Here is a 13,113-nt window from a genome sequence, read left to right on the forward strand (position 1 = left end):
TCAGTTTTGTGTGCTCTCTGACAGCCAGTTTCTGTACTTCACCAAAAATCTTTTGTGAGAGAAGAAACTCCACTTTGTAACACCACTGTTCAATCACGAGTGGACTGAGTGTTTCTGTAGTTCCAAAAACTCCCAACAGAGTGATACGTCGTCTCTCTTGTTGATTATGTCACATTCATTTCAGGAGACACATTCTCCCAGTTAAACTTTCTTATTTTATCAATAATTTAGGCTTATTTAAACGTAATGTTTTTGAACCAGGACCATTGAAAATAAGGTATGGATTAAGTAGGCTACAGCTGATACATATTTAATCAACATTCAGGTAAATATAAGTATCGGATCGGACTCGATATCGGCATATACTAAAGGTCTCAGATGGGGATCAGAGCCAAAAAAACTTGATCAGGACATCCCTACTAATTTGTTTTGCCTAGTAAGTGGAAACATGTACAGTGGTGTGAAAAGTGTTCCTGATTTCTTATTTTTTCTGCATGTTTGTCACACTTAAATGTTTCCGATCATCAAACAAATTTAAACATTAATCAAAGATAACACACGTAAACACAAAATGCAATTTTTAAATGCAGGCGCAGAACATACGTTCTAATTGGCCGTTTGTTGTAGTCGGTGAGGTGTGTTCTAGTGTCATTTTTTGGCCAAGATACAGGTGATGTGAGGTGACAAAACAGCTTTCGTCCCCGCTAGTTCTTTGATGTTTGGTGTGTCAGGGCCTATGCAAGCCAACCACCTCCTTGCGACTCCAGCGTGTTACAAAACTATGCTGTTTAATTCACTAAAATATGTGAAGATATGTCTTAGAACATAATCCAGGAAGCGATAACGTTATCTTCACAATGTAATTAGGAAAAGAATTTAGTAATATACAAACGTAATTTGTTGGTTGGAGAAAGAGGCATATTCCCGTCATTATGTAATAGTTGAATGCCACATTTTCTGGTTCCAGAATCTTTTATTTGTCTTTTTCACATACATCCCAAACTCAATTTGGATTGGTCAATTTTTAAGTGTACCTATTTACTTTTGTTCTATATTTTATAATGTGTAGATATTCTTCACTGTGAAAGTGAAATTGTGATAATTGTGATACACTAACATATGATAATGGTTTCTAAATAGCCTATATGTTCTCATCTAAAATCATTATTATATTAACATTTATCATCATGCCTCTAAGAAAAGCAATCGTTTGTATCTGGTTGTGAAAACGTCTTGGTTATGATGCAGCTAACAATGAATAAGCTTGTAATTTTGCAGGTTTGGTCTTGAGGAGCCAGATACATTTTAAGCCAGCTTTGAATAACTGAAAAAAACAGGCTTGTGTCATATCCTCAAAAATCAAGTCAAGCTAACTCACTTATCGACAAACAACGAAGAGGGCCCAGAGCTTTTTCACCGCCGATATTTGACATGTCATAGCAAGAAAAAATAGCCTTAATAATAGCTGCAAAAGTTCTGCATGGCTTACTGTAACACCCAAATGCAATGACTCTTTATGTTTAAAAGGTCTATTCAGTAATAAGCAGTCATTAATATCACATTAAGTACACCAACTATAGACCACACATAAAAATGTATTTTATTTAGTGTATTAACAAATTGTATTATACATTTTATAGTGTTTTTGTAACTTTTGTTTCACAAACAACAGCATTATAAAAATAAAAGCACATGTAACACATATTGTGATTGTGGTGTAATTTTTTTCTCTGCAAATCTGGAGTAATACAGCATCTATTTATTCATTTTGTTTATTTAGCTTTTTTTTCTTTTCTTACAAAAATGTATAGTAGAGTTTAAAAACAGGAGTGAGTTTATTGTTGTATGGAAAGCTAAAAACAATGTGCCCATCATGTTCCAGGTTAAAAGGAAGGACCATGATAGTAAAACAAGTACTTATGTTTATTTTTGCTCCCGGAAAATAAATGTGATGAGAAAAGTACAAACAAACAAACAAAAAAAAAACATGCTGGTGTTGAAATGTTTATATTTGTGAGATGATTACATTGCTTGGGTAATACTTCATCAGTGAAAGCTTTTGTTTACGTATGTGAGTGACTCAAATTTGTGCAACCTACAAACGTCAGCACATGGCAACATATCAGTGGTAGTAGAGTTTTAAATTTATATTATTAACTGCCAAAGTTATTATCTTCATCAGGAGAGAAAAAAGCTATGAGGCAAGTTTGGTGAAATCCTCCTTAATTCTACAATGTTGTACAAATTTATACGAAAAGCTGACATGAGAATCTCAAATGCACTCTTGAGATACATGACGACAATGAACATGTCCCCCAAATGTCCCTTGCACGGCTCCAGAATTGCTCTTAACCATCACCAGGCTTGTGTGATAACTGCTCTGTCATCTGTGCACTTGGCCGCCTGCCCACTTATTAGCTACATAATTTGGTTGTTTCGTATTCCATCGAGTTGGGCTGCTTGGCACTGAAAGTCTGCAGCGCTGCCTGGATCCTGGCAACGTCTGTGGTGGACAGTTTGAGCCGGTGCCGCAGCAGACAGGAGAAGAGATCCAGAGGCTGAGCTCCGGGTGGGGAAAGCCTGTTGACCCGATCCCGGATCTCCAGCAGCTGCAGCAAGGCTGAGTCCTGCGATCCCTGAGTATATGGGTAGTCTAGCTGTAAAATCAAGTCCTGGATCGCTTCCGGGTCAAAGTGCATACTATAGCCATACACCTGGATGTGGTTGATCTTCATGTAGCCTAGATTTCGCCCCGGTTCCAGGTACTCTAAGGGTTCATAATATACAGTTCCATTCCCGTTACTTGAGGGCCCTCTGATCCGGCTTCGTAGGTAAAAGTGGACTGTCTCAAAAAATGTTTTCCACTTGTTGCCCAAAGTCAAAGTCCAGTTATAACAGTCATAGGGAAGGTCTAATTTAGTCCTCTCCCAGTCTGGGTAGTTAGTCTGGTCAATGGGCATGATCCAACTTTCCGAGTGGCTCCCCCCGAACGGATTGATATAGACGGACAGCATGGGGTCCAGAGTGCTGTTCTTGGTAAGGCAGATCTGTAAAGACATCCCTAGGAGCATGTGGACATGGTTTGACTTGTATTTATTACTTTTCAGCGTCAGCAGCATCCTCTTCCTCCATGACGGGTCGAACCAGTTATTCAGCCTGACGTCGTTGCTAACAAAGATCCCGTGGATGCTGATGCGGTTGTCACGTTTCTGCAGAAGGTAGCGTAGCTCCAGGTCCTGCAGGTCTGTCTCAAAGCCGATGTAGTGGTCTGTGGAGTCGGGCACTTCGTTGCGACACACACCCTGGCTCAACATGTAACCCTGGTTGCACGTAGCACAGCGGGAGCGGTTCTCATAGGAGCAGGAAGCGCAGGAGGTGCCCTCGCCCACCGTACAGGGTATCACACCCTGGCAGGGGCGGTGCTCATAGGGGCAGGAGCAGCTCCTGGTCTCCTCCAGGTAGGAGCCGATGTGGTTGTTCTCACTGCAGTACATGATGGAGAGGATGTAGTTCAGCCAATAGCTGAAGGGCCTGCAACAGAGACAGAGCAGTATGTAAGATTTACTGTAGATAAATACATCTATATAATAAATAAAATAAAAATAAATTAAATTAAATTAATTAAAAATTTCATAATAAATGTATATTTACTAAAAATGTTTCATTTTGCTCAGAAACACATAAATTAAAGAAATTATGCCATGTGGGGAATGACCATAGGCAATTTTGAGTTATGTGACAAAGTTTTAAGGCACCTGAAAAATTAAGAGAAACAGTTTTAAGTCTAATAGATAAAATATATGGGACCAAGTAAGAAATATCAAAGTTAAACACCCAATGAAATAAAAAATAGATTTTCCAAGTTTTTATCCTGTGTCCCTGACTCATGCCCGCTAAGCAAGGCCCACGTTTAAGAGTTCCATTCAAATCCCTGAATGTTTTGATCAAATCTTTCTAGAAATTATACCCTGTCCACAGCTTTGGTTTCATCTGAAATACACCACCTTACAGAAGCAAAAGATGTCAAGTTAGAGAAAAAGCACTAAAAGTACTAATAAGTTAGCTAATTTTCTTCATCAGGTGATTGACAATATCTCCCCTGGCATGATAACAGCAAATTCTGTTGTTAAATTTCACAGCCTCATCCACTTTAAACCAGCGAGAAGAGCACAGACAAAAACACTAATACACACATTTCTCGTCTATTAAAACCATTATTGCTCAAACTTTGGCAAAATGCAGGGTTTCATGTAAAACCCATCTTGATTAAGAAAATATGTCTTCTGGGCCTTTAAGAACACTGTTATATAATAATAAACACACAGAATATCTGATTTTAAAACATTAGGGTCTTTTGCTACATGATTCAGTCCAGAGTCATGATTTAGATTCAGTAACTAGGACTATACAGTATAAGTAACCATTGCTCAATGTTTTATTTATTCTAAAACACAAACTAATGGTAAATCAAAATTCCTGAGAATGTTTGTGAAAAAAGGAACAGATGGACCGAAAGACAAGAATATAATGTCATAAATTAGTCTTTCACTTTCTTTGTTTCACATCTGTCACATTTCTAAATCCATCCAATCTTTTGTTCTTTAGCAGATTTAGCAGTTTTGCTATTGTGGTCGTGTGCAGCAGCTAAATTAATTTAGGGGAAACAACGGTGCATGTATAAGTAATTTACATTCAAAAACATATGTTTGAAGGAAAAAATAACATTTGTTGTTTGACTAAATAGCTGGCCTGCATAGTGTGTGCGGCACTGGGAATTTTAACTTGAAGGATGAATATTACATTTTACAAGTCATTAAAGGTCAGCCAAGTTTCTTTCCACAACTTCACAAACCAGATTTAGAGCAAAATATATGAGCCATATTTCAGCATTTAAAAATATTTATGTTGTCAGACACATTACTGAGGAATTTGACAAATGAGCATGTCAGTTTTTGTTGCATTTGTTAAGCAGTATGGGAGAAAATGCAAGAAATATGTTTAATTCCACCATAATGAAGGAAACAAATATATGTAAAAAAATAATTAGAATGTGGAGCCAATGTCTATAGAAAACTTCAATAGTGGTGTTTGTCTGCTTCAAATCAGTTATAATCAGCTTTGAACCAACAAGCAACTTGCATACAGTATTCCAACATCACAGTGAGTATACAGTAGTCACTGTGTGTAGCAGAGTGTGACGTGGAGGAAAAAGGAAAGGGGCAAAAGACATTTTCTCAAATCAAAGTTAAAATCTGGTGACATTTTGTCAAAAGACAGTCGATATAATGTGTTAACAGTCTTAACAGTACCCAGCTTCTCTGAAACTCATCAGTTGGAGTCAGTTGTGCATATCTCACCTCCAGAGTGGAGGCTGTGCACAGCAAGAGAGAGGAAGCTGTCCCGCCCTTATAAAGCGCCTTTTGTCAGCAGGACATGTAAACTGTCATGGAGACGTGTGCAGTACGGGCCAAAGAGAAGCTGGGTGTTCACTCTGCAATCTGTTCACTGTCTGTCAGCTCATTTCACGCAGATCAGTGCCACACACAAACTTTCTCCTTCTGCCACAGATTAAACTTTCACTAGTGAGCAAAACTTTTTTGTCCACAGAACATTTTTTCCATTAAAAGCACATCAGTTGTTTTGTGTGGCTCCATCACCTTGTATTCTCAGACAGCGCAGCTCAAAACTGAAAAACACATACTGTCCTCATCTTCATAGACTGTACTAGAAAGTTATAATAGAAACTCCAAAATGGATCTGCGGCATTAAGTCGAAAAGCATATGATATATTTCTGTTTGCTTTTTCTTCATCTGACAAAGACCATGATGCTTCAGTACATAATGGCTGCAGAGATGCATTAATTTCTTTTATAAAAAGGAAAAAAAGCCTCCATGAACTCAGTCATTACACACAAGGCAATATGGAAAGACGCTGAGGAAAAAAGGAAATCATTGTATTATTTAATGTAGAACGGTGCATTTTCTCGCAGTTTGTCAAAGTCAGCCAATGTCTTTTTGAGTGGATTTTTTAAATGCAAAATGTATAAATGGTATCCAACTAATAAAAGGTTTTGTTATAGAGGAAAATGCTATTTTTTTATTTGAAGCAGGGATTGCATCTTTTATTCTTTCTGCTTGGCTTTCATCCCTCTTAATATGAACTAAGAGTGACTTTTCCTAGGATCTTTTGAGAGCACCAGGTTTTATCACAGCATGATCCAAAATATCCAGTTTAAGTATTTACTTTCATCACTCCCACTATATCTCATTACTGCATTTACTGCTCTCCCTAAATTTGCCCCAGATACTGTCCAGCTGCAGTTTTGAGAAATAGTGAATATTAGATTCAGTGCACACGGTGCTACACATGTGGATGTGCCTTGTTTATGGACTTATCGCCACATATCCTACAAGTCACTTATTATTTCATCATCTTTTTCAGTTTTGCTGAAGTACTTTGTGAGCTCGTAGTTGCATCATGAGTAATCAAGACTATAGATGTCACTAAGCCCAGCCGCAGTTCACCTGATTGCATAAAGTGCCGCTAAGTAGGATCTGATGCCGGACTGTTTTGACGCGCGTCGTGCGTGTCTGGAGAGCTGCTGCTGAACTCGGAATATTGGTTAAAGAGAAGACACTTTCGGAACTGTAAGTGTGTATTCATTCCGCAAAAGGAAGGCTGTATGTGCAGCATCCTTTGCGGAATGATGGTCTAACTCTTCAACTGATGGTTCACATAAACTTTACTGGTGATACACGATACTGTAGCTCCATAAACATGCTGTGAACACACTGTCAACACACATAAGAGCTAAGAGGAAAAACAAAAACACAAGATGGACTATATCACTATAGCCTTATCATCTTCCAATAATATTCAACCACAACTCTTAAGATCTTGTATTATAAACCTTAGACTAAAAATTAATTAGCATTACTATTTATACAAAATCATGAAATATCACCTTTTTAACTTTATGACTTACAGAGTGCTATAGGTAAGACTATTTCACTTAAAATGTATATATTTATCCACACTTTAGGCTACAATTAACATAAAGCTTAGAAAATATACCAAATCACATATGAAATGTAGCTTTAATCTAATGTTACTTCATTCAAGCATGCTTCACTTTATATACAGCAGGTACTGCAAAACACACTTTAATAACACTGCAATTCTTCAGACTAGCAAGCTTAACTTTACCCAGGAATGTTAACTGCTTGTTGCATGCTGTTCTTCAACGACAGAATTGCGGTGCATTGGGCTAATATAGCAGTTATTCTAGCTTACACACACTGATTTTCAAAAAGTCATGTTAATGTTAGTAGATATTAAACACAATATGAAACGAAATACTGACAAGCCTTGTGACCTTATTAGCCAGGTGCTAAACAAACAAAAGGTATGACATTTTCCTTTGTTTGGAAGACCAAACATGACTAATAACAACACAGCCTTATTATTAATACTTATGAAATGAATAAATATGAACAGATTATTATTATTAAGTATGTTGGACCATACAAAAGGTAATTTAGAATATGTGAGGAAATATTAAATAGCTTGATGTCAGCTCAACAAAGAGATCAGTGATTGAGTTGAGTTATGGAAAGTCAATGTGGGAGATTGGTAAAACTGTTAAAACACCTTTGACTCCTTACTTCTGTAAACACACAGTATCGCAGCCTACTTAATGACTATTACTGGCTCTTTCAATCATATTGCACTGGACTGGAGTACTGTGAGACACTAAAAGTCAGGAAAAATAGGCAGGAGGGACCTGCGAGAAACAAAAAGGAAAAATTGTGCGACAGATAACAGGGTGTTGCATTGCAGCTTTTTTCTTGTGTTGTGGTGCTAAGAGGAGAGCTCCTCTAAAGTAACTTTGTAATGCATCTTTTAATTTGCATTTATTTCTCTGTCTTTCTCGCTCTCTTTGTCCCTGGCTATAGTCTTACACCTGCTTTTCCCAGACATAACATTTCAGATGCAGTTTCCTCCTAGAGTGCAACAGCTATTTGTATTACCATTCCCTCCTCCCATATTTTACGCCTCTACACAAGAACACCTTAAAGTACATACTGCATGAGACCAAACTTAGCGGTGCAGCTTTTCTTCCATTTTACTGGCGTCTATTAGTTAATAAGGCAAAATTAATTTGGCTGTTTAGTGCCTAAAAAAGACTGTAAATCCTTAGTAAATATCTCATAAAGGTGTGCACCAACTGTAGTTCACTGGCTGTTGTGCTCCATACTAAAACTTTAGCATCTGCTATGTTGAACAGGCAATAAAAAAATCTCTCTAAAAGCAGAAAATTAGGTTAGGTTACAATACATCTTGTGTGTGTATGTATGGGCTTATAAGATTTTGTAGGTGATTGGTAAAATGCTGGTATAAAGAATAATATACCATTTGAATGAACAGGGTTTATATTCCCTTATTTAACAGGACGTGAAGGTGGTGGGCAATGGGAGACTGTAGCTGCAGCTAAAAATCACATTGCAGAGGATGAATATTTGGTTTCTCACCTGAAATGGCTCCTTAAATAAACCTGGCTGCATCAGCAGTACTGACTTAATCACATTTCTTTTTCATAAGCTTGGAGTCTGCAGGCTATATGACTGACTTGTTTTTTGAGAAGAACACAAATAATAGATTGAATGATCTACTGAGGAGACATGGAAAACTTTTGTCTACGATTTCATCACAGGCTAGTTAACCAACAGGAAAATCTCCCAAACTTAGCATATTCCTTTAAAACACTGCAAACTTTAATTTCACAGGAGGATAGCTTTGATTTCCTGGATGTAAAGGAGTCCTGGGCTGGGAGTGCAGCCAAGTCATCAGGTGTGACACTATTGCTCACTTCAGTAGGACCTCAGTTGAATATCAAAGCACTTATATATTGTGTGTATTATTAGCATAATGCCTAGTTGGGGGGATAACAAAGCACTGCGCACAGTGGGCTGAAGAAAATAAATGAGCACTGCCGTTCGCAGCTTGCTTGAAAGGACTTGTGATGTGGCTGCAGGCTTTGGAATTTTTGCTTATTTTCACACATGCACAACCACAAGGAAATGCACACACACACACACACACTTCCACATCCGTATCAACAGAAAGGTCAGCAGGAATACTTATCAGCTTCTCACCTCTCCCTCAGCATAATAATTTTGGGCTGAGTTCGACACCTCTTGCTGAGGGTGAAGAGCTTTTTGACGATGCGTCGTGCTTTGCTCAGAAGCTGCTGGGTGCTGAGCTCCAGCTGTTTGTAGCGCTGGTGAATGGTCGGCTCCATTTTCCAGAAGTACTGGATGGCAGACATGTTCAGAGCGTAGAATGTGGGAAGCCTTCGAACAAAGTTCTGAAACTCATCTGGAAGGCAGGGAGAGATGCAAAATGAGAGTTGAACACTTTTCTTCACCAACACAGGCAAAACTAATTCTCTCACTTTCTTCCAACTATATTTGGATAATTTAGTCAGACCAGATGAGAGAATCATTTTGCAGAGGCCACATTGGCTCAAGAGCCGCAGGGCAAACTGGAAGTGATACTGTTTGACGCATATGCTAATGGAAAAGGCAGAGCTAAATATGGGGTGGGGGTAAGATGTTTGTTCTTCCATTAATGAACAGCCAACAGCTTTTCCAGGGCTAATACCACAGGTCTGTCTGTGAGAAAATAGTATGGACAAGGAGCACAGAGGATAATATCTGTCAGTCCTTCAGTACAATACACGGAAAAAAGATTTCCAAGGCATTCAAGAACAATATCATCATCATTGTAATCATCATTGGTTGGATGGAAAATCGATGTGCAACACTGATGAGAAAATTACTGCACTGTTTGTAATTAGTTAACGTTATCTTGATAATACAGCATCTGATTAGAAAACCAATTAAGTGTCAATGGCATCCCTGGTGATTATGCAAGGTGTATTACATGTTCCTGTGAAATTAATAAGTCGAATTAATAAGTTAAACAACAAGTAATAAAATATATGTAAAGGGTATTGGGGGTGCTTTCCATGGCCTACATTTTGATGAGAGAAAGATTTTAAGACATTCTCCTAAGGAGAAGAGAAATCTTCCATGTTTGTTCATTTGCTTGTTAAGTAAAGAAGTTGCCTTCTGTTGTTATTCTATATTTTTCCTATTGTTAACAAATCCCATGAAAAGACCAAAACCGAAACGTTCCATCTTTCCAGCAGGCTGTCCGTGGCACTAGGCCTCAAGCCCATTCATTTCTACTGAAGATGTAAATATTTCTTTAAAAATGGGTCATGAATATATACTTTCCTTTTTAGCTCAATAACAGGCCCGTCGCCAAGGGGGGCATTGGAGTGTAATGCTTGCCCATGGTGAAAGTTTTCACTGACCACTGTTGATTGATGCGCCATGGACATAAGGCACAGCTGGTCCTGAGGAGATTTCACACAGACACGTCACTCTCAGACACAGCCGTGGGAAGGAGAGGTGCTGAGGGTGCTGCAGCAACCCTCCACCCCCGGGTGGGTGAGGTATATTATGTCTATTGTGTTTTTCTGTCACTTTACACTCCACCTCTCCCGGTCCCTGTCACCCGTGATATATTTTGTTTTCATTATTGCGGCAGTGCAAACTTTCCAGATGGTTTCCTATAATATTTTGTATAGTGTCCTGTAGTAATTTGTCTGTATTGATCTGTTGTGGCAGGAAAGTTTGGCCTGAATTTAGACAGCCTCTTTAGCATGAACAAAATCTAACAAAACAGCAGCACTTCAAAAATTTAGTTTTCTCAAGAGTGATGTCTTTTGCACAAAATTACATCTAGCTGTAATGCTGTGGTTTTATTGGCTGAATTCAGATGCCCGTCCAAGAAGTTTCCTCTGGCTCCGGGACAAATCAGTAATTTCCTAAAACAGCTGGGCACTGTAGTCTCTACACGTGTTACTCAAGCAGGAGTAAATAGTGCAGTTTTATGGGATCTTTTTCAGCCAAATGTGCACTAGCAAATATTTACAGCAGGACGTATGTTGTAAGGAGTTTTTTATCCCAGGAGGATGCTGAAAAAATCGTTCATGCTTTTATTTTCAGTCGACTAGACTATAACGCTCTGCTCACAGGAATTTCTAAAAAAACATCTCGTTCGACCACAGCTGCTCCAGAATGCATCTGCTAGAGTTTTAACTAGAACAAGGAAATACGACCATACAACGCCTGCGCTGAGGTCGTTACACTGGCTCCCAGTAAATTTTTTTGATTTTAAAATTTTGATGCTCGTTTTGAAGGCCCTACGTGGTCTGGCACCTGAATATCTCTGTGACATGCTTGTGAGCTATGAACCAGCTAGATCGCTTAGGTTATCTGGAACAGGCCGTCTCCACGAAAATTGGTGAAACTGCCTTTAGCTTTTATGATCCAAGCTGCTGGAACTCCCTATCCAATTATGTTAGGTGTGCCCTAACGTTATCGTCTTTTAAAACCAAACTCAAAATATTTCTTTTTAGCTGCGCTTTTCAGGAGTTGGGTTTGGTGGTTTTAACTTTTATTTTATTTTATTCTTATTTTATTGGTTTTAACTCATGTCCTATAATTTTTATTGGTCGACTGTTGGTCTTAATTATTTTATTTAGTTGTTTTAATTCTTAATTTTTATGGTTTTAATAGATTATTATTATTATTTATTTCTATAACTTTTAACTTTCACATAATATTATTATTCATATGTCTCTTTTAACTGTACTTACTTATGTCTGGTGTTTTATTTTTACAATATTTTGTGGCTGCAACTTCGGGGGTTGCTCACGCTCTGTGCAGCACATTGTGCTTCCACCTGGAATGAAATGTGCTAAATAAACTAATGTGCTAAATAAACCTTTGCTTGCTTGCTTACTACTATGTGATCAGTGTAAATCGACTGTGTATTTCTATATCAACAATTTTATGCTCAGGAGAATATATTGATTTATTAAATACAGTACACAAAACAGTAACAAAACCTGTTCAAAGTGTCGAGTTTCCTGGGGAAGGTGGAAACTACTGCTAGACGTTTATTTTATCACCAAGACGATACCTTATCCCTGTAAACTCACTCTCTACCCACCATTATTATATTGTCATCCACTGAACCCAGGAAGGTAACAGCGTTTCCCTTTTGTATGATTTTAAAAATAGAAGCCACTGTCAGATTTGGTGGAGCACAAGTACAGACACTGTCTGGGTATAATTAAAATAACATTGGTGGGTGGTGGTGGAGGGTAATGATGTGTATTAAGAGGCTTATTTGGTAGATTCTTCTTAAAATGTTAAATTATGAGGTTACAATTAATACATTCTGTGTCTTAGTAGCTGAGTTAATTTTAAGCAAATATTCTAATTCATTTTACAACAAATGCAAAATATTTAAATATATTTTGACCAAGACATCTTGGATCAGTACCTAGTCAATGGATCTTAGTCCTCTATCTATTTCAATATACTATTATGAATATGACTCTTATTTGTCTGACTAAAAACTGAAGATCACCAGGCAACTGTATAAAGCAGTGAAGAAACGTATTGCATCTTTTAAGATACTGATCCAGCAATAGAATAAATAGTTTCCTAATTAAAGCATATCACACTCAGTGGATGGTCGAAGCAAATCATGTCCGCCATCAGCTAACTGTGGAAACCTCATTTAACAACCAGAGTCATGATTATTAATCTCTCTGCTCTGCTACTGATGTTAGTTGTTCTCTATTAGATCAAATATACAAGTGGATCCCCAGGGGTTTCAAGGGAACTTACTTATACTTACTTATTTTCTTTATTTAATACAGCACTGAAATTGCAGTTCTCAGGGCACCTTGCTGCTTAAGTTATTTCCAGCTGTGTGCTAATCAAGTTGCCCTTAGTACAGAAGCATATAGCCAGTAAGATCACACTCAGCCAGCAAGGTGCACAAAGCTCAAGGCAGGGCTGGAAATGACTGAAAGAGCTAGATGCCCTCAGAGCCTGTGAATGCAGCTCACAGTTTCAATAATGATGGGGACACAGAAAGAGAGCCATGTTGGAACATTCAGTAAAATATGTCATGCACTGTGAGGGTGCAACATCTGAGTTAAGAGTCAAAATGTTCACCAGACA

General features: G+C 38.0%; 1 protein-coding gene across 2 annotated transcripts in view; it reads right to left on the reverse strand.

Annotated features, from left to right (window-relative positions):
• Positions 1 to 1,587: 1,587 nt before the first annotated feature.
• brinp3a.1 (bone morphogenetic protein/retinoic acid inducible neural-specific 3a, tandem duplicate 1) overlaps positions 1,588 to 13,113 on the reverse strand; it is a 49,376-nt gene continuing 37,850 nt past the window's right edge. For both annotated transcript variants that reach the window (XM_044200190.1, XM_044200189.1), the window contains exons 7-8: positions 9,157 to 9,379; positions 1,588 to 3,531 (exon numbers count right to left, since the gene is read on the reverse strand). In XM_044200190.1, coding sequence (XP_044056125.1) covers positions 2,415 to 3,531; positions 9,157 to 9,379 — 1,340 coding nt within the window. In that variant the 3' untranslated portion in view covers positions 1,588 to 2,414. The remainder of the gene's footprint in view (positions 3,532 to 9,156; positions 9,380 to 13,113) is intronic.

Source organism: Siniperca chuatsi, linkage group LG6, assembly GCF_020085105.1.
Source record: "Siniperca chuatsi isolate FFG_IHB_CAS linkage group LG6, ASM2008510v1, whole genome shotgun sequence".
Taxonomy (NCBI): Eukaryota; Metazoa; Chordata; class Actinopteri; order Centrarchiformes; family Sinipercidae; genus Siniperca; species Siniperca chuatsi.